Genomic DNA, 20,279 nt, shown 5'->3' with positions numbered 1-20,279 from the left:
GGGTAGGAAAAAACAAGGGGAAATAGGTTACCTTGTATAATGACTTAGCCACTCCCAGTCTCTATTCAAGCCTAAATTAATCGTATCCAATTTGCAAATGAATTCCAATTCAGCAGTCTCTCTCTGGACTCTGGTTTTGAAGTTTTTCTGTTGTAATATTGCAACTTTCATGTCTGTAATCGCGTGACCAGAGAGATTGAAGTGTTCTCCGACTGGTTTTTGAATGTTATAATTCTTGACATCTGATTTGTGTCCATTTATTCTTTTGCGTAGAGACTGTCCAGTTTGACCAATGTACATGGCAGAGGGGCATTGCTGGCACATGACGGCATATATCACATTGGTGGATGTGCAGGTGAATGAGCCTCTGATAGTGTGGCTGATGTTATTAGGCCCTGTGATGGTGTCCCCTGAATACATATGTGGGCACGGTTGGCAACGGGCTTTGTTGCAAGGATAGGTTCCTGGGTTAGTGGTTCTGCTGTGTGGTATGTGGTTGCTGGTGAGTATTTGCTTCAGGTTGGGGGGCTGTCTATAGGCAAGGACTGGCCTGTCTCCCAAGATTTGTGAGGGTGATGGGTCGTGATCCTTGATAATGCGTTGGAGAGGTTTTAGTTGGGGGCTGAAGGTGACGGCTAGTGGTGTTCTGTTATTTTTTTTGTTAGGCCTGTCCTGTAGTAGGTGACTTCTGGGTACTCTTCTGGCTCTGTCAATCTGTATCTTCACTTCAGCAGGTTGGTATTGTAGTTGTAAGAATGCTTGATAGAGATCTTGTAGGTGTTCGTCTCTGTCTGAGGGGTTGGAGCAAATGCGGTTGTATCGCAGAGCTTGGCTGTAGACAGTGGACTGTGTGGTGTGGTCTGGGTGAAAGCTGGAGGCAAGTTTGCAGATGACACTAAACTGGGATGAGAGGTAGATACCCTGGAGGGTAGGGATAGGATACAGAAACACCTAGACAAATTGGAGGATTGGGCCAAAAGAAATCTGATGAGGTTCAACAAGGACAAGTGCAGAGTCCTGCACTTAGGACGGAAGAATCCAATGCACTGCTACAGACTAGGGACCGAATGGCTCGGCAGCAGTTCTGCAGAGAAGGACCTAGGGGTTACAGTGGACGAGAAGCTGGATATGAGTCAACAGTGTGCCCATGTTGCCAAGAAGTCCAGTGGCATTTTGGGGTGTATAAGTAGGGGCATTGCCAGCAGATCGAGGGACGTGATCGTTCCCCTCTATTCGACATTGGTGAGGCCTCATCTGGAGTACTGTGTCCAGTTTTGGGCCTGTCAAGGTTCCTCCTCCACTCTGAACTCTAGGGTACAGATGTGGGGACCTGCATGAAAAACCTCCTAAGCTTATCTTTACCAGCTTAGGTCAAAACTTCCCCAAGGTACAAAATATTACACCCGTTATCCTTGGAATGGCCGCTACCACCACCAACTAATACTGGTTACTGGGGAAGAGCTGTTTGGACGCGTCTTTCCCCCCAAAATACTTCCCAAAACCTTGCACCCCACTTCCTGGACAAGGTTTGGTAAAAAGCCTCACCAATTTGTCTAGGTGACTACAGACCCAGACCCTTGGATCTTAAGAACAATGAACAATCCTCCCAACACTTGCACCCCCCCTCTCCTGGGAAATGTTGGATAAAAAGCCTCACCAATTTGCATAGGTGACCACAGACCCAAACCCTTGGATCTGAGAACAATGAAAAAGCATTCAGTTTTTTACAAGAAGACTTTTAATAAAAAATAGAAGTAAATAGAAATAAAGAAATCCCCCCTGTAAAATCAGGATGGTAGATATCTTACAGGGTAATTAGATTCCAAAACATAGAGAACCCCTCTAGGCAAAACCTTAAGTTACAAAAAAGATACACAGACAGAAATAGTTATTCTATTCAGCACAATGCTTTTCTCAGCCATTTAAAGAAATCATAATCTAACACATACCTAGCTAGATTACTTACTAAAAGTTCTAAGACTCCATTCCTGTTCTGTCCCTGGCAAGAAGCAGCATACAGACAGACACAGACCCTTTGTTTCTCTCCCTCCTCCCAGCTTTTGAAAGTATCTTGTCTCCTCATTGGTCATTTTGGTCAGGTGCCAGCGAGGTTACCTTTAGCTTCTTAACCCTTTACAGGTGAGAGGAGCTTTCCCCTGGCCAGGAGGGATTTCAAAGGGGTTTACCCTTCCCTTTATATTTATGACAGGGCCCCACACTACAAGAAGGATGTAGATAAATTGGAGAGAGTCCAGTGAAGGGCAACAAAAATGATTAGGGGTCTGGAACACATGACTTATGAGGAGAGGCTGAGGGAAATGGGATTGTTTAGTCTACGGAAGAGAAGAATGAGGGGGGATTTGATAGCTGCTTTTAACTACCTGAAAGGTGGATCCAAAAGGGTGGATCTAGACTCTTCTCGGTGATAGCAGATGACAGGACAAGGAGTAATGGTCTCAAGTTGCAGTGGGGGAGATTTAGGTTGGATATTAGGAAAATCTTTTTCGCTAGGAGGGTGGTGAAACAGTGGAATCCCCTTTCTTAGAGGTTTTTAAGGTCAGGCTTGACAAAGCCCTGGCTGGGATGATTAGTTGGGGATGGGGATTGGTCCTGCTCTGGGCAGGGGGTTGGACTAGATGACCTCCTGAGGTCCCTTCCAACTCTGATATTCTATGATCCTGTGTAGGTAGGAATAGCGGTCAGTAGGTTTCCGGTATAGGGTGGTGTTTATGTGACCATTGCTTATTAGCACCATAGTGTCCAGTAATTAGATAAGCTGTTACCAGCAGGAGAGTGGGGTGGGGGGAGAAAACCTTTTGAAGTGATAAACACCCATTTTTTTCATGGTCTGTGTATAAAAACATCCTCACTGCATTTTCCACTTTTATGCATCCGATGAAGTGAGCTGTAGCTCACAAAAGCTTATGCTCAAATAAATTGGTTAGTCTCTAAGTTGCCACAAGTCCTCCTTTTCTTTCTGGTGGGTATAGTAGGCTTCTGGGGTTTCTGCTGCTAATCTTTTTGCTTTTCCATATTTGCTCTCTTGTTGCTGCTGCTTTGTTGCTTTGCTGATGCAGTGATGGATACAGGTAAGCTGGGTGTTTTTTAGCACATTTCTAACATTCCCTTCCTTCCTGTATTTCAGTGATGCTTGGCTGCACGGTGTGTCTAACAAACATGTAGATACAGTGCAGTTAAGTGTTTCTTTGGGGAACCCTGCAGTAACAGCACTGAGGGTCCAGACTCCCATGAGTGACTGCTGACCACTGGCTGTTAAAACTCTTCCTTTCTCTAAACCCATCCCTGATCCTAGTCTGTGTGTGGCTAACAAACAGTGATAGGTAGGGAGGAAATTACCAGTCTCTGCTGATTACTCTTCTGACAGTTAGCCCTTAGTGAGAAGATACCCTTGGGCCCTTCCCTTGCTAGGAATCCTACTTCCTCCCCTGCTCCTCCCACCACCTTCCTCTCCCTCAGCAAAACAAGCCCCCTCCCTAAGCACGCAGCAGGCAGCTAGCTTTTTCATTCTGGCCTGTCTTCCAAAAAACATGATTACCTTCCCACACTGGGTCCTCCCTGCCCTGATGACTTCCCCTACTAGTTCTTAGCACAAGGGCAGAATTGGAAACCAGCAGCAGAGGGAGGCACAGCTAGAACCCCAGGGCAAGGGAGGGGAGAAGATTCCTAGCTGGAGGTTAACAGGCAGGGGAAGACTTACTCCTCCTCAGAGCAGGGTCAGCAGATTCTTAGCAGTCAGAAGCCTCTCTGCACTCTGCTGGATATAGTGCCACTCTTTGGCCACTGCTCTATCCTGTAAATTAGCCAGTTTCCAGGTACCATCCTCTTGGGAACTAGCTACTGTTAGTTGTTACTGTTTCTTGGAAATTATGAAAAATATCATCCTGGCTAGAGTGGACAAGTGTGGCATATCCATTGTAACACACTTTTTTGCCTTTTGGGCTACTGTTGATCTGGGACTCTGAGCAGTAAATAGGACAACACCATCATCCCCTTAGTCTGAGGCTAGCAATGACTGGCCTTGGTGGATAAAATGACCAGTCGTTATGAAACGGGACCTGCTGCTGTTTTCTCTTACTGCTGAGTCCCATTGGGGGACTTTGACATGTCATCTCTTTTCTCTGCAGTGAGTCTCTATACCTCCGTTTTTGGGGTGTTGCAGCTGCTCTGCTTGATGACTGCCCCCATGATTGGATACATCATGGACTGGAAGCTGAAGGAGTGTGATGATGGCTCAAAAGAGGCTGACGAGAGTGATGTTAATCAGTAGGTAGCACATATTGCAGGGTCCAATCTGATATCTTTAATTGACCCAATTAAACTAAACCGATCTAATTCTGTTGTAAACTGATGAATATGAGTCCATATAGGGATTTGCACCAATTAAACTAAACTGATTGCCATAAATTATTTTAGTTAAATGATGCAACTTCTGTTTGTAGATGAGGCTGGAGTCTCAGGTACAGGCCAAGACTCGGGTACGCCAATGTGGGGATTTTGGTTTCTTGTGTCCTCTAACGTCTCAGGTCCCTAGCTGAGCGTTCTAGTTACTGCTGCACTGCCTGTGTGATCTGTTCCTTGCTTTCCCTCCAGAGATGGTAAAAAAAGGAAAAAACGTGATCGCCAGATTCAGAAGATTTCCAATGCCACAAGAGCTTTTGTGTTCACCAACATACTACTAGTTGGATTTGGAATTACCTGTCTCATTCCTAACCTGCCCTTGCAGGTGGGTATTTCAGAAAAGGAGTTTTGTACTGGAGGATTCCTAGCATAGGCGCCGACTCTGTAGGTGCTTCAGGGCTGGAGTACCCATGGAGAAAAATTAGTGAGTGCTTAGCACCCACTGGCAGCCAAGCTCCTCTGTCTTCCCCACCGCCAGCCCTCCCAGTGTCTCCTGCCCACCACAAACAGCTGTTTTTGCAGCAAGCAGGTCAGCTGGGGTGGGGGGGAGAGCGGGGTCAGGACACATGAGGGGGAGGGGAAGAGGTGGAGTAGGGGCTTGGGGGAAGGGGTGGAGTCGGGGTGAGGCCTGGGGTGGAGGGAGGGTAGAGGGGAAGTCAGTGCCTATGGTTCCTGGGCTAAATGTGCAATGAAACAATAGAGACAGGCTAAGACAAACTGGGTCCCCCTTGGCTCTGCCTAGTGCTGTGGCCAGACTCCCCATGCCATGGCTACACTATGGCTCTACCTCTATGTGGTGGGTTGGTTGGCTCTTCCAGTAGAGCCATGATGCAGCATTGGCCACCACATTCAAAAATCCTGAGTCAGAGACTCAAAAACTAGAAGGCAAATAAACAGACCCCCAATGTTTACTACTTGTAACTCTGTTTTAAACCAGTCTACTAGCTTTTCTTATTAACCACAAAAACTAGAAACTTACTTTTATATTTAAATGAAATTTGAGACTCTCCATAATCATCTGAGTCCAGAAGCTGGAGCTTTAGGAAAACTCATGACTAAAATCGCTAGAGTTGGCAACACTGGGGAAGGGGTTGGTAATGGTAGAGATGCATCTCCAAGCAGAGTCCTCTGCTGGGCTAGTCTTGGCAGGGTCCCCCAGAGCAGTGAGATTCAGAGATAATCCAGTTAAAGGTATTGGGGCAGTTAACACCTTTTAGAATTGTTGCTTTAGGTGCTCTGCAGGCTCAGGCAGATGTCACTGAGTTGGTCTGTACTGTGTTCATGTTTTCAGGCCTTTATAGTCCTCATACTTGCAAATAAACACACACTTTCATGTAAAATAAATAAATAAACCCTGAGATTTAGGCCTAGAGCACCAGCTCTTGTCAGTAGTGCCTTTTACTAATCCAAGTCTGAGCTACAGATAAGCAGGAGGTTCCTGGAAAATCTGTAAAGCAGAACAGTATGATACCTGCACAGACTCCACAGTTCAAGTCGTGGGCCAAATGTTGTCCTCAGTTACACCCTTTAGTGTCAGTGGGGTTATACATATGTAAATATTTGGCCTGTGGTATGCACCTGGAAGAGGCATGAGACATCAGGAGACAGGACTTTGATGACCTCTCGAGTTTCCATCCAACCCTACGTTTCTATAGCACAAAATGCACTGGGAGGATGCCAGCTGCTCCTCTCCTTCCCCCCCCCCCCCCCCCCGCACATACTGAATGCTTTTTTATTTTTCTCTCAAAGCTGTTAGAGAGGATCAAACTGGAAGTGAGTGAATAAAGCTAAGGAGAGAGCAGGCATGCAGATCTGTCTGCTCTGTTGAAATTTGGCATTTCCAGTAATGGAAGAACCTGAACCATTGTAAAACCTGAGGATACACTTTCAGAACAGCAACCTCCCTTCTGCAGACAGACTGAAGTGTGGGATATACTCATTGGCAGAAAGGGGAACTGTAACTGGGAACAAATTCCAGGCAGAGTTAGGAACTTGAGGTGAAAGCATTCTAGAGTACAAACATGATAATGTTAACAAGATTAGGGCGTGGTGTCCTGTTTCTTAGTGTTGGGGAGAGGGTACTGATTTGTTGGACCACAGTTCTGACTAAAGAGAAGAGGAAGAAAGATCTTAATTGTAAGTGGCATTCAGCCATGAGGAGTACCAGAAGGCTGATCTAAAGCCCATTGAAGTAGATAGGATCAGGCCATGTTAGCCAGTTAGATCCGAGAGTGTAATCCATATGCTTCTATTATATGGAACCTTTAAACCAGATTGCTCTTCTGCTGCAATTGTCAACATCTCAGCTGACATGTAACAATTTTCAAGAGAAAAAGATAAGTCAGGTTCAGAAAGCGCAATGTGCCATCATCTCAGACGAACTGTCTGTCTCTCCTTGCGCTGACCCTAGTGTGTGAGGGAGCTTCGTTTCTGGAGCTGCTTAGGCCTGTCCAGGAACTGGAGGAGCAGCAGTTGCAGAGGTGGAGTGGTGGTTTTGGACTGCTATTCAGCATTTTTTCTGCTTCTTTCAGATCCTTTCCTTCATTTTGCACACAATTGTGAGAGGATTCATCCACTCAGCAGTGGGAGGCCTCTATGCAGCTGTGTAAGTCTAACCTTGCTCATATACAGCACGTGACTGGCCTGAGGGTTTGCTTACTCAAAGAGCCAGGGTGGAAGGGACACATGATGGTGAGATCCTGCTGTCAGAGGGAACAACCGAGTCTACTTATGGCTTACTCTGGGTCACCACAGGACTTGGCAGCAGGACTGCTGTGTCCATTACTTTCCTTGCTTGTGCCTAATGCTGACCTGTAGTTACTTATTGCAGTGAAACAAGCACAGATATGCTTAATGTGGACCTCAGGTGCAATTCGTCCTAAACTGGCTTCACCATCATATGGGTTAAAAAGCTTGGAAACTTTAGCTAACTCGCCCTAATTATGAGTAGATACAGGTACATGTCTTGATGAAATATTGGTCAGGGCACTCTGACTTCTGGAGCACATAGCTCTGGTCTCAGAGCAGACTAGCTGTTTCTAGACATTTATCAGCTTGTCAGAGCATTGCTCAAAATAAATACATAGTTAATGAGACCTACACACCTTTACCCGGTAGCGTGGATCATCCATTCTGTATCCAACATATACAAGTTCTCAATATATATACATCAGTGTTCTCTTCCAAAACTAAAAAAAACTTATGTAACAATGGGAAGATCCATTTCCTCTGACCTGAACTCTTGGACTGAGAGACAAAAAGATCAATAACTTTTGCTATAACTTTTTTTTTTTTAAAAAAAACCTAACTGCCTGGACTCAAAAATCCATTAGTAAATCTATCTGGGGCTTTGCTTGCAGAGGTCTTCCTCTTTAAGTTCCATGGTAGCTTTTAACAAAGATGTGGAGTCCTCTGCTGTGTTGATACCTGTCAGTGTAGACAGTAGTCCACTTGTCCATTGCAACTTCTGAAACATCCTGGTTTAAACAGTTTTCTCAAACCTGATTTAAAAAAAAAAAAAAAAAAAAAAAGTTGAAGTTTTGTCCAACCCCACCTCTTTTTCTAAGAGTCAAATTAAAAAATTGCACAACCGTGGAAAAACAAAGACATTAACCTGTCCCAAGACTTGCTTTTTGTAAGTAATATCTACTACTCAACAACTTTCCAGTCAACAATATAGTTGAATTTGACAGAGGATCAGACTTTGTTTCTAAATAAGAAAACATGTCTGGCACATACTAACCTGTTGTACAGGGTTTTGGTGATTTCCAGAGTGAGTTAGTTGTTGTGCCCAGATGAGCTGTGGGAATGAAACTGATGGCCCAGCCCCAGATGTTGGCTCAGATGGATGTACAATTTGAAGAAGCCCCTATGAAAACCTATTGTTTTCACCCTTTTTTGTTTCCTTTGCGTACTGAGAAGCGCTCCAAACGGGCCTGTGCTGACCATGGCACTATGTTTAATCTGCAATTTTGTGTGTTTAAAAAAAACAAACAAAAAAACCCCCCAACCCTATATTCGAAAATTCAGGTGGAGAATAATCCAGAGAAGAGACACTTGGACCCTGAATTGCACTGCCTTAAATGCCAATCTTAATACACATAATATTCAAACACAAGGAGACATTCCTGAGTTCTGTACAGCTGAGCTGTGAGCTAGGAACCTGCTGCTGGGAGAGATGCCCAGTCTGGTCCCCTGAGTAGCACAAAAGATTCAAGGTGGTGTGTGGTAATTATGTTGCTTTCTACGTTGACAGATACCCCTCAACGCAGTTTGGCAGCTTGACGGGACTGCAGTCTTTGGTCAGTGCCCTCTTTGCTCTTCTGCAGCAGCCCTTGTTCCTGGCTTTGATGGGACCATTGAAAGGAGACCCTCTTTGGGTAAGAGAGGGAAGAGTAAATATAGTCTGCCCCAAACTTAGCATGAGGGGTTGGTGGTGAGGTCCAGTTTCATTTTGTTGAAAAGGAATCCCTTCCTCACAAATCAACCAAAATGAAAGGGATTCTACGCACAGACCTATGGTCATCAAATACACTGCTCTCCTCAGACTGTGACCAATAACTGCTCTAGAGGAAGGCAACTTGCCCACCCAAGCGCAATGCTGTTTATTTCTGGGGTATGTTTTTTTTTTTTTAATAGTCCTTCCTAATTAATGCCTGCACAGACCAGACTGTCTTATTAAACTTCTCTTAACTCACATTACCTTTAATAAGATGTGTGGTTAAAGTTAATGAGCCCTCTGTTAAATCAAGCCATAGTTTTGGCTGATGCCCTGTGCCTGGGCATTCCAGGGTAGATGATTCTTTATACAAGTAGCAGTGAGAGTGCTGGAATCTGACCAGTGATTATATTGGAAATGGGGATGAGGAGAACCCTGTTCACACTTCCAGCAGCATGAGACTGGTGTGGATTGCTGACCCAGGTCTGAAACCTGGTTGTAGGGTCATAGGACTCATGTTCTCCTTGAGAGGTCAGGAGTAAGCATCCATAAAAATGAGGAATCAGATGTCTTTCCTTTGGGAGTGCTGGCAGTGATGCTGGGCCCCTCTAGGAGATGTTCCTTTCCTGTGCAGATGGCGGTATTCAGAGGCTATTCAGCAGCTCTCAAATGTGTTAGGAATTCTGTATGTTCTTGGACCTGTCCGTTTTGTCTTTGTCTGCCCTAAATGCCTTCAAGAAGACAGGCTGGATTTTTTTCTTTTTAGAAGCTCATTATTTATACAGTGAAACACCACAACCACCAGTATAAATGGAAAGGATCTAAGGAGGGGAAGGGAAGGAAAGCTGCAGCATTAATTTCTGTTGCCAGTTCATGTGCAGTAGGTGTAGTGAGATCATTTTTTAGGTGGGAGTCTCGCTCTCTCCCCTTGACAGTGAATGCAGCAGAACTACGCACCAGTGAGCTGCAAGCCTCAGGATTCCCAACGAGCACTGTGTTTTGGTTGCTGCTTGCACTAATCTTAAATTGTGAAGGTCAGGTATCTGTCCGGGATGGGGGCTATGTGGGGTTTCTCACTCCAACCCTGCCTCAGGCAACTTGCCTTAAAGCCCTGAAACAGAGCCGCTTAGAGGGGGCAAGAATAGATTGCATCAGAAGGATTACATGGCTCTGTTGGAGGTGCAGGAGGAAGAGGAAGCCTGCAAGCAGTCTCATGAGTGAGTGGAGTCAAGCTAGACAGGAAGAAGCTTAATTCCTGGGTATGATAGCCAGCTCTTAGGAAAGCCACCACTACAGATGCTGGGTGTACTCCCACTAGTACTTAGCTCAACTGCAGGGCCAGCAGTGTTGGCATGGAACAGCCCCAATCCCCTTCTCCTTCCCATGAGCATAAGAGATTGAGAAAATGTCAGTGCTATTGACTGGCTGAAGTCTGTAATAGGGCAAGGCAGAGCAGTCACAGCCGTGGCTTTCTGTATAGCAAAGAAATTCTTCAAACATGGCACTGACTGACCTGCTTTTGCAGCATTTACTAGCAGAATCTGCATAGAGAGCTATGGGCAACGTTGTATAACTAAAATCCCCCTGTAGGCTGTTGCAGATGTATTGAGCAGGGCATCTCTCACGTCCAGCATGGGTGGGTGAAATAATGAGGCCCTGGGGCTGGCTTTTAGGTGTGTGTCACTGGATTGTCTCTTTCCTACCTATCTAATGCTGCTTGTCTCTGTCCTTGTAGGTGAATGTGGGGCTTCTTGGAGTGAGTATGCTGGGCTTCTGCCTGCCGGTCTATCTGATCTGCTATAAACGCAGACTAGAAAGAGAGAAACAGCAGAGAAGTGACGATGCCAAACTCTTCCTCAAAATCAATGGCACTCCCAATGAGGAAGCCTTTGTTTAAGCCAGTGCTTCAAACACTGCCTCCTCTTCATGAGTTCCCCTACCACTTCAATGGGTCTACCTCTGGCCCAGGTCATGATCCTTCTCTCCATGCTCTGCCAGCTTCACACAGCATGATCAGCTGCCTTAGAGTGAAGACGGAGTATGTTTCTAAGATGTATATGCCAGGAGGAGGCCTCCCTCTTCTTCTTTCCTTTTCTAAAAGCTACACAGATCACAAATTGAATGAGCTGAAGCCTGCCCTAACTGGCACTGTCTTGGCTGCAGGAGAATGACATTTTACTCACCATTACCAAGCTTGGCTACAGGACTGTAGTCCCTTGCTTGAAAACCCTGTGCTGTGAACATTGGAAAGGGGAATTCGTGCTGTGTCTTCAGAAGTAGATTTTCAGTTCATTGCTAAACACTAATCTCTGATGCTGAAACTTTTTCTCCATATAATGTAAAGAGATGGTTAGTGAGCAATGGATTCTGCCACATGTGCCAAAATGAAGGGTCCAGTTGACTGCTCTTCCCCCTCACCACCCTCCAGCAGCCTGGGAGTCCTCTACCCCAGCCTGTAAGCTTTGTCTACATGGTAAGATGTCTGCTGTCTTGAACCATTCAGCTGGAAATTGGACCTTGTCTTAAGTGCTTTAGGAAGTGTTGCCTTTCTTCTTCTCCTCTCCCTGCAGTGGCCCTAAGAGAGGAGCAGCAGCTGGTAGTTTGGAGATAATCTTTGATTAGAGCTGAAAGGCTTTTTCAAAACTGGGTCCTATGGTTCAAAACAACTTTCTGTTTCTAGGTGCTGGTTTTGTTGATTTGTCTTACTGTTGAAAAGAACCAACAGTGCAGAACTGGACTTGCATGTAGTAACTGGATCCTGTGACCACATGGAAGATTGACATGGTTAGACAATTTCACGAAGTCTCAGCAGGACCTCACAGCAGTAGCCTCTTAACCTCCTGTGCTCAGATAACAGCCCCCTTTGAGAGAATCCAACACTCTGAACTGCTGAACACCAACTTACCTGTAGCTGACCAAAAGCTTCTGGTTGGCAGTGCAAGAGGAGCCTCCTAGGATGTCTGTGCTCTTTCTGGACAAGACAGATAGAGATCACTGACTGTGTGGTTGGGTAGACTTCACAGAAAAATAAGTGGACTTGGGGGTACCCGAGGAGGTCTCTGCTCAGACATGGAGGGGAATACAAAGGGAATTCTTGACCTGCTTATCTCTTCTAGCCATGCCTTTCCTGGGCCTTGTCTACACTGGACTTTTGTTTTTCCATAACCTTCCTGCTATTGCTATCAGTGACTCAGCTCTACAATAGGAGCACTAGTGCACACAGGCTGCCTATGTTCCATCTCGACCTGCTCTGAACAGGGTTACACAACCCTGGGTAAAGGCCAGTGGGTGGTATGCTTAATACTCCTATTGGCTGGGCTGAGCTGAGCTAGTACTTGTGATAGTGGGGAGATTATGGAAAACCCTGAGTCTGGTGTTCTATAGCAAATGTAGTAGTGGTGCTTTCTCAGTCTTACAGTATCTCCAATGCCTGGCACAGGGGAGAGTTTCTTGAACGTCCCCTCTGAACCAGGCAGGAAAAGCACAAGACTCTGCTGTCACTGTCCAGTAACTCCAAACTGGGATTAAGAGACAATGGTGCATCTGTATGCTCTGTCGGAAGTGACCTTGGATCTGGGGGGGAAGAGGGAAAGTTTGTCAGAATGGAAAGCTAACAGCTTTGCTATACAGGATTAAAACATTCAGGTGAGCAGACTACCCGAACCCTTTCCATTTAAAGAGTAAGCTCTGAAGGTATTTTGAATGGCACCATGGAAAAGAATCACTTTGTTAGAATCCTTAACAGACTCATCGGGTTAGTTAGGTTGCCAGTGCATAATGATTGAGCAGCAGCGCCCTCTGGTGTTACTGTATTGTAAAATCCCATATGCTATTTACAAAACAATGACAAAACATTTATTTCAGATCTGCTTGCCTGTTTTGAATAGATTCCTGCCACTTAACGAGTATATTTTAAACACTTGTGGGTTTTTACATGTTGCCTTCATCAGTTGTCACACTTCAAAAGTAACCATGTCTTATGTTTTAATACTACATCAATGCAAAAGTACTTTATTCTATTCTGGTGGCTTCTTATAAGTTTGAGGAGCTTTGGAGATGTTACTGCCCTTTTCAGCTTTTTTTTTTTTTTTCGTGTCAAGCAACAATTAGGGAGCACAGCTCAACTTGGCAATTTAGGTCTTAAACAGTAGAGAAAAATTTGCATATGTGCTTGGAAGACATACCAGCAGTAATTTAATTTCCTTGTAATAAGAGTATTTCTGGATGGTTTTCTGTAGATTTCTGCATCCTGTACTGCCAAGTGTTGCTACACCTAAATGCTCTGATATTGCACACCTGCTCACTCCAGGACTGTTTACTCAACAAGGAAAGATCAGCTCACATATTGCATCAGATTTTTAGTAAAATCTTTGAGTTGGAATTGTGGCATGAACTGCAGTCAGCTCATCCCATCAGCTTTGGAGAATAATGTGGTAAAGACAGAGACCTAATTTTCAAAACTGGCTACTGATTTTAGATGCCCAATATGAGAGAGTTTAAAGGGGCCCAATTTTCAGAAAGTGTTGAACGCCCACCCTCCCTAAAGCAGGCCCCTTTAAACTGTCTCTGAGCATCCAGTTAGTGGGTGCTTTTGAAAATTGCAGCCAGAATCCTTAGTTCCACGCCTTACAAATGCAGACAGTCTGAGAATCGCAGTCTGCCAGCTGCATGACCTTATTGCATGGAAACCTTAACAGGGGTCTCAAATTCATTAGAGGAGAGCCCAAGATTCCATGTTTAATCATGGTAAGGGGACTAGGATATAAATTTGGGGGGGGGCATATTCCTCTTGATCCACAGCAGAGACCACACTAATGTTTCTGGGAGGCTTACACAGAAATCGGGTCAATACAGCCTTTATGGAGTAACTAAACCATTTATTCTTGCATTTACATCCCCACTGCAATGACTAATTCCCTCCTGTGGAGGGCTTCTCTCCAACCCTATTCCATTTGCTGAAATGATCAGCAATGCAATCATTAACATACAGTATGTTGACATTGATGTGTGATCTCTAGGCTTTAGAACTGGTACCCTATTCACTTGAATAGAAGGCAGAGGAATTCTGCACTCATTTAGGCTAGAAACATCATTTACCAAAAAATTAAACTGAGATTGTGGGGAATCTAGTTACGGTGCTCTCATGAATTAAAGTTACCTGGACCAGATCTGTCCACAACTGTTTGATACCCTAGCTTTATAAGATGCTTTAAAATATTTAATATTGTAAAGGGCTCAGATACCATGGTGATGAGTGTGGTATAAATGCTGAGAAACAAGAGACTTTCATGTCTATATGTAAAGGTCTAACAGGACAACCAAAATACTCTCATCCCTACAGTGGTCAATATGGTCCTTACCTGTGTATCATGGAACTGTATTCTGCCAGGACGCTCATACTTAACATGTCTTGCTATCCTAAATTAAGCTGCCCATGAACATGTTTCCTTAACAGCAGAGTGAGTTTAATGAGGTATTTGTCCTCAGTCTGTCCAGCAGCATGATCCAGAGAAGAAACCCTAATACGCGTGCACAGCCCCTTTAAATGCAATAATGTTGAATTCTGAGCAAATGAGTTGCATTAATTTCATAATCTCCAATTGCTAGAAAAAAAACGTTTTCTAGCGTTCAGATGCTTCCTGTGCATCACTCACAACTCCATGCATTTCCAATCCAAAAAGACACAGCTCATCTCATCAGTGTATGTCCCCTGAATGTCTGAAAACAGAACACCACCCTGGTCTGCAAATGCTTGTTGCTATGATGTGGATGTGTCTCCAAGTCTGTTTAAGTGGTGCCTGTATAGAAGGTGTGCCTGCATTTTGGGGTGACTCCTGGCATTGATAGGGGTACTTTTTTGGATATGATTGGTCTTTTTATTTAGGATTCTGAAAATCAAAAGCTGTATTGAAAACAGGCTTTAATGTATAACTGATTGGCCAGTGGATATTTGCAGAAAACAAAGGCAAACTTTGCTGAGAGTTTCATTCTGACCTAAACACTTTTGCAGTAATTAATATAACAGCCCCTAACATAGTGAGAGTGGCCTCTACTCCACAGGTCTTTTAGAGGAAAACTGCAAAATAATGAGATTATAATTAAAACATCACTAAAGTATGGGTAAAGTAGAAAGCTTCCATTTTGACAAGCTGACTAGTTTAGGAGACAAAATACAGAGACAAACATTGGAATGCAGGACAAAGCAGATACTTACAATATTTTTGTAGCTACACCTTTCAATTATACTTTCCTGGCTGCCTGTATCCACATGAATATGTATTGTTATGAATTTATTAATCTACATCACTAGATAAGTGCTTCTGCTGGGAAGTGGCAGTAAAACAGCACCTTTCAATTAAAACTTCACAACATTCACTTCTGTGGAACTAACTGAAACAGTGACTGCTTTTATAGATACATATTCTTATCTACCCCATTTCTGTGCTTACTTCAGCACCCACTGTCCTGCACTGTACCCAATCCTTTTCTTTCTGTTGTCCTCTTTTTTTCACATTCTTGGAACAACTTCCCATGCGCCAAGCAAACCTCCCTTTACTTCCTCTAAAATCATTTCTTCTCTTCACCCTTGAAGCATTAATCCCCTCCCAGTGCTGTGTGCATTCCTCTTATGCCTTTTGTATTTGTCTGAGTTATACTGTATGTTCCTTGGGGCAGGGTCTGTGTCATCTTATGTGTTTGTAAAGTGATGTGTATTCTTACAGTAATCTAAATAATAAATATGGTATTAAACTAATCAGTATAGTCTTTTTGAGGCTGAGAATCGTAAAGGTACCACCTTGATCTCTTGGGGGGGGGGGGGAGGGCAGGAGATGTAAGCATAGGCATTACACAACACCTTCTGCCAAATGGCTTGTACTGCAGTTTAACCAAAGAGGTACTTGCCCATCCTGTCTTTCAAGCTAATGAAAAAAAGCCAGACTTCAAATAAAATTAAGGTCAAAACCATTGAGGTCAGAATTAGGACACCCCCCCCCCCCCGCCCCGAGAAACATGAGCGGATCTTGTTTAGCAATAATTTGTCAAGTTTGCATCAGACCCAGCATGGTGCTGTTGGGTGCATTGCTGCTCAAGGTACCATTTTTCAATCAGACATAGACTTGGTCCTGACCTCCATGTAAGTGAGATGACAACTTTTGCAAGAGTATGCATTGTTAACCCCAGTACTTTTGCAAAATTCTAGCTCTGGCAATTTTTTCTGTCTGTAGTCCCCTATGCTGAAATAGGGTACAGGTTAAATACAAGACAATTGGGGGTGTATATGTGTGTTCTCTCATTGAATGCCAAATCCTTATTGGGACTTCTTGAAGGAAATGGGAAATGTAGTTCATACCTTTACTGCTAAATGTTCTTAAAAAATAAGTATTTGGGTACTTTTTATTTAAAATCAAAATAAACTGTTACTATGTGGGACAATTTTCTGTGTAGCTGACTTAACAGAGCCCTGTACTTTAGAAGGCTGGTACCTTCATAAATAAAAAGTGCATGCATTTTTTTTTAAATTTAACATAATAAATGTGGCTTCTATAGAAGATATTCTAAATCATAGCTTTATTTCACTGGGCCTGGCTGCAGGATGGGGTCATGGTTTTGGCATAAACAGATGGACTTTGAGAATAGTTACTGATAGCCAGTTATATGCCCTAGCTTGCAGTCTTTTTAACACAACAACGCTTTCTTACTTTAGTGAGAAGACTGGGATTGGGTTCAAAACTAGAATAATCTGAGGGATGTGTAAGTATCTACACTTTTTTAAAAAATGGGATCCTGGCCCTTCTACCATTTGTGATTGTGTCATATAGGAGGTTGCTGTTATCAAGATAATTCCTGAGCTAATGGCTGAGTGTTGGGTTAAAGTGTTGTGTGCTAGATTTGGAGGGTGTGAGGATATCTCACGCAGACTAATCTGCAGCAATATCTCTTGAGTTTGTAGGAACTCAAGTCTCAACTGCCAAGTAGTAGAATCCATCTGGGCTTTAGTGTGGCCAGAACTTTGTTTGTCTCACCCCATGCTCTGACTTTGCTCTAGTATTGCTTTCCCCAAGTTCTTGTAAAAAGGGATTTCTTAGCACTGCTTTGATCCCAGCTTTAACTGCCAAAATCCCCACACAGACAAAAGCTTCAAGTAAACATAACGAATGTAAGTCTATATCACTATTTTGGAAGGCTAACGTGGTTAGGTAAATTAGTGTAAGCTGTGTGTGGTTCTTGTAGTCTTTATAGTACATATAAATTTTGAGCACACAGAAGGCTGGTTTTATGCTAAGTTTCTTCTAGGTAACTTCCAACTAAGACTACGGTAGGTAATAGATTTCCCCACCGGTCTGAAATAAGATGACCCTATTGTAGCTGCAGGGAGAGGAAAGCATGATCTGTTTTGGAAGAAAGGTGTGGCTTGTTACCATACTCTTCCCCCCCCACCCTTCAAACTAGACTCTAGATATTTACCAGTTCATTTTAATGTAGCAGCTGTGTGGTGACTGTGTGAAAGGAATGCCATGATCTTCCATATAGTATTTGAAGTTTGCTTCACAGTTTGAAGGTGTCATTGCTGTTACAGGCCCTTTGAAAGGTGCATGAAGTGTAGTGCTTTTGTGCTGTCTGTAGAGACTTAGATAAGAACAATATACCAAACTGATTAAAGGTCCAATTTGCTAACCTTAAAACAACACCCCTGCCTATAAGACTCTAACATGGGGCTTTTGCTTCACTGTAACCCAGATGTCTGAAGTAATAAGTACTTCTGCTATACCCCTAACTTCCATACAAGGTTAGCCCCTGCAAGAGGGCTTTGATGCCTCAACAATGATCCCTCTGGCCACTTGAGGAGTGATAGGGGCTAGGACTCCCTTTTTAAGGCCAAACTTCACCCTGAAAGACTGTGGTTCTAATCATAGAACTGGAAGGGACCTTGAGAGGTCATCTAGTCCAGTCCCCTGCACTCAAGCAGGATTAAGTATTATCTAGACCATCCCTGACAGGTGTTTGTCCAACCTGCTCTTAAAAATCCCTAATGAGGGAGATTCCACAACCTCCCTAGGCAATTTATTCCAGTGCTAACCACTCTGACAGGAAGCTTTTCCTAATGTCCAACCTAAACCTCACTTGCTGCAATTTAAGCCCGTTGTTTCTTGTCCTATCCTCGGAGGTTAAGAACAATAATTTTTCTCCCCCCTCCTTGTAACAACCTTTTATGTACTTGAAAACTTATGTCTCCTCTCAGTCTTCTCTTCTCCAAACTAAACAAACCCAATTTTTTTTTTTCAATCTTCCCTCATAGGTCATGTTTTTCTAGACCTTTAATCATTTTGTTGCTCTGTACTTTCTCCAATTTGTCCACATCTTTCCTGAAATGTGGCACCCAGAACAATACTCCAGTTGAGGCCTAATCAGCACAGAGTAGAGTGGAAGAATTACTTCTTGTCTTGCTTAGAATCATAGAATATCAGGGTTGGAAGGGACCTCAGGTAATCATCTAGTCCAACCCCCTGCTCAAAGCAGGACCAATTCCCAACTAAATCATCCCAGCCAGGGCTTTGTCAAGCCTGACCTTAAAAATATCTAAGGAAGGAGATTCCACCACCTCCCTAGGTAACGCTTTCCAGTGTTTCACACCCTTTATAAGTGTACTCTCTATGCCATTATCTAAATCTTTGATGAAGATATTGAACAGAACCAGACCCAGAACCGATCCCTGCGGGACCCCACTCATTATGCCCTTCCAGCATGACTGTGAACCACTGAAAACTACTCTCTGGGAACAACTTTCCCACCAGTTATGCACCCACCTTATAGTAGCTCCACCTAAGTTGTATTTCCCTAGTTGAGTTAGGAGAAGGTCATGTGAGACCGTATCAAAAGCCTTACTAAAGTCAAGATATACCACGTCTACCGCTTCCCCCCTATCCACAAGGCTTGTTACCCTGTCAAAGAAAGCTATCCGGTTGGTTTGACATGATTTGTTCTTGACAAATCCATGCTGACTGTTACTTATTCACCTCATTATCTTCTACGTGTTTGCAAATTGATTTCTTATTTGCTCCATTATCTTTTTGGGTACAGAAGTTAAGCTGACAAGTCTGTAATTCCCAGGGTTGTCTTTATTTCCCTTTTTATAGATGGGCACTATATTTGCCCTTTTCCGGTCTTCTGGAATGTCTCCCATCTTCCATGACTTTTCAAAGATAATTGCTAATGGCTCAGATATCTCCTCAGTCGGCTCCTTGAGTATTCTAGGATGCATTTCATCAGGCCCTGGTGATCTGAAGACCTCAACTTGTCTAATTTTTGACTTGTTCTTTCCCTATTTTAGACTCTGATCCTACCTCATTTTCACTGGCATTCACTATGTTAGACTTCCAATCACCACCAACCTTCTTGGTGAAAACTGAAACAAAAGTCATTAAGCACCTCTGCCATTTCCACATTTTCTGTTATTGTCTTTCCCCTCCTCATTGAGTAATGGGCCTACTCTGTCCTTGATCTTCCTCTTGGTTCTAATGTATTTGTAGAATGTTTTCTTGTTACCCTTTATGTCCCTAGCTAGTCTGATCTCATTTTGTGCCTTGGCCTTTCTAATTTTGTCCCTACATACTTGTGTTGTTTGTTTATATTCATCCTTTGTAATTTGACAGAGTTTCCACTTTTTGTAGGACTTCTGAGTTTTAGATCATTGAAGATATCCTGGTTAAGCCAGGGTGGTCTCTTGCCATACTTCCTATCTTTCCTACGCAGTGAAATAGTTTGCTCTTGTGCCCTTAATAACATCTCTTTGAAAAACGGCCAACTGTCTTCAATTGTTTTTCCCCTTACACTTGCTTCCCATGGGATTTTACCTACCAACTCTGCGTTTGCTAAAGTCTTGAAATCCATTGTCTTTATTGTGCTGTTCTCCCTCCTACCATTCCTTAAAATCATGAACTCTACCATTTCATGATCACTTTTAGCCCAGTTGCCTTCCACTTTCAAATTCTCAACCAGTTCCTCCAATTGTCAAAATCAAATCTAGAACAGCCTCCCCACAGTAGCTTTCTCCACCTTCTGAAATAAAAAATTGTCTCCAATACATTCCAAGAATTTGTTGGGAAAAATAACACATCAGGACACAGATTATCCAATAGATGTCTGGGTAGTTGAAGTCCCACATCACCACTAAGTCCTCTGCTTTGGATAATACTGGGTGATTATAAAAAGCAGGGGAAATGGAAAGGCTCTCCAGGCTCAGGCTGCAAACACACATGCCTTCTTAATACTTTTGTCTCCCCTACCGTCAGTCCTACCCCCCAGGGTTGGCTTCCTTCTTTTGTTTTTGCATGTCCCCTTTCAGAGGTACTGTGAGATATCAGAGCATGAGTGGTAGCCTTGTGCCTCAAGGCATCAGATGGTGCCGCTGAAGTAACTGTTC

At 43.6% G+C, this 20,279-nt stretch overlaps 1 protein-coding gene across 2 annotated transcripts in view; it reads left to right on the top strand.

Annotated features, from left to right (window-relative positions):
* Positions 1 to 15,611, top strand: part of SLC43A2 (solute carrier family 43 member 2) — a 56,532-nt gene extending 40,921 nt beyond the window's left edge. For both annotated transcript variants that reach the window (XM_048824332.2, XM_048824331.2), the window contains exons 10-14: positions 4,146 to 4,284; positions 4,612 to 4,744; positions 6,951 to 7,024; positions 8,675 to 8,798; positions 10,593 to 15,611. In XM_048824332.2, coding sequence (XP_048680289.1) covers positions 4,146 to 4,284; positions 4,612 to 4,744; positions 6,951 to 7,024; positions 8,675 to 8,798; positions 10,593 to 10,754 — 632 coding nt within the window. In that variant the 3' untranslated portion in view covers positions 10,755 to 15,611. The remainder of the gene's footprint in view (positions 1 to 4,145; positions 4,285 to 4,611; positions 4,745 to 6,950; positions 7,025 to 8,674; positions 8,799 to 10,592) is intronic.
* Positions 15,612 to 20,279: the final 4,668 nt, after the last annotated feature.

This window comes from Caretta caretta, chromosome 17 (assembly GCF_965140235.1).
Source record: "Caretta caretta isolate rCarCar2 chromosome 17, rCarCar1.hap1, whole genome shotgun sequence".
Classification (NCBI taxonomy): Eukaryota; Metazoa; Chordata; order Testudines; family Cheloniidae; genus Caretta; species Caretta caretta.
This window is presented reverse-complemented; position numbering and strand designations above follow the sequence as displayed.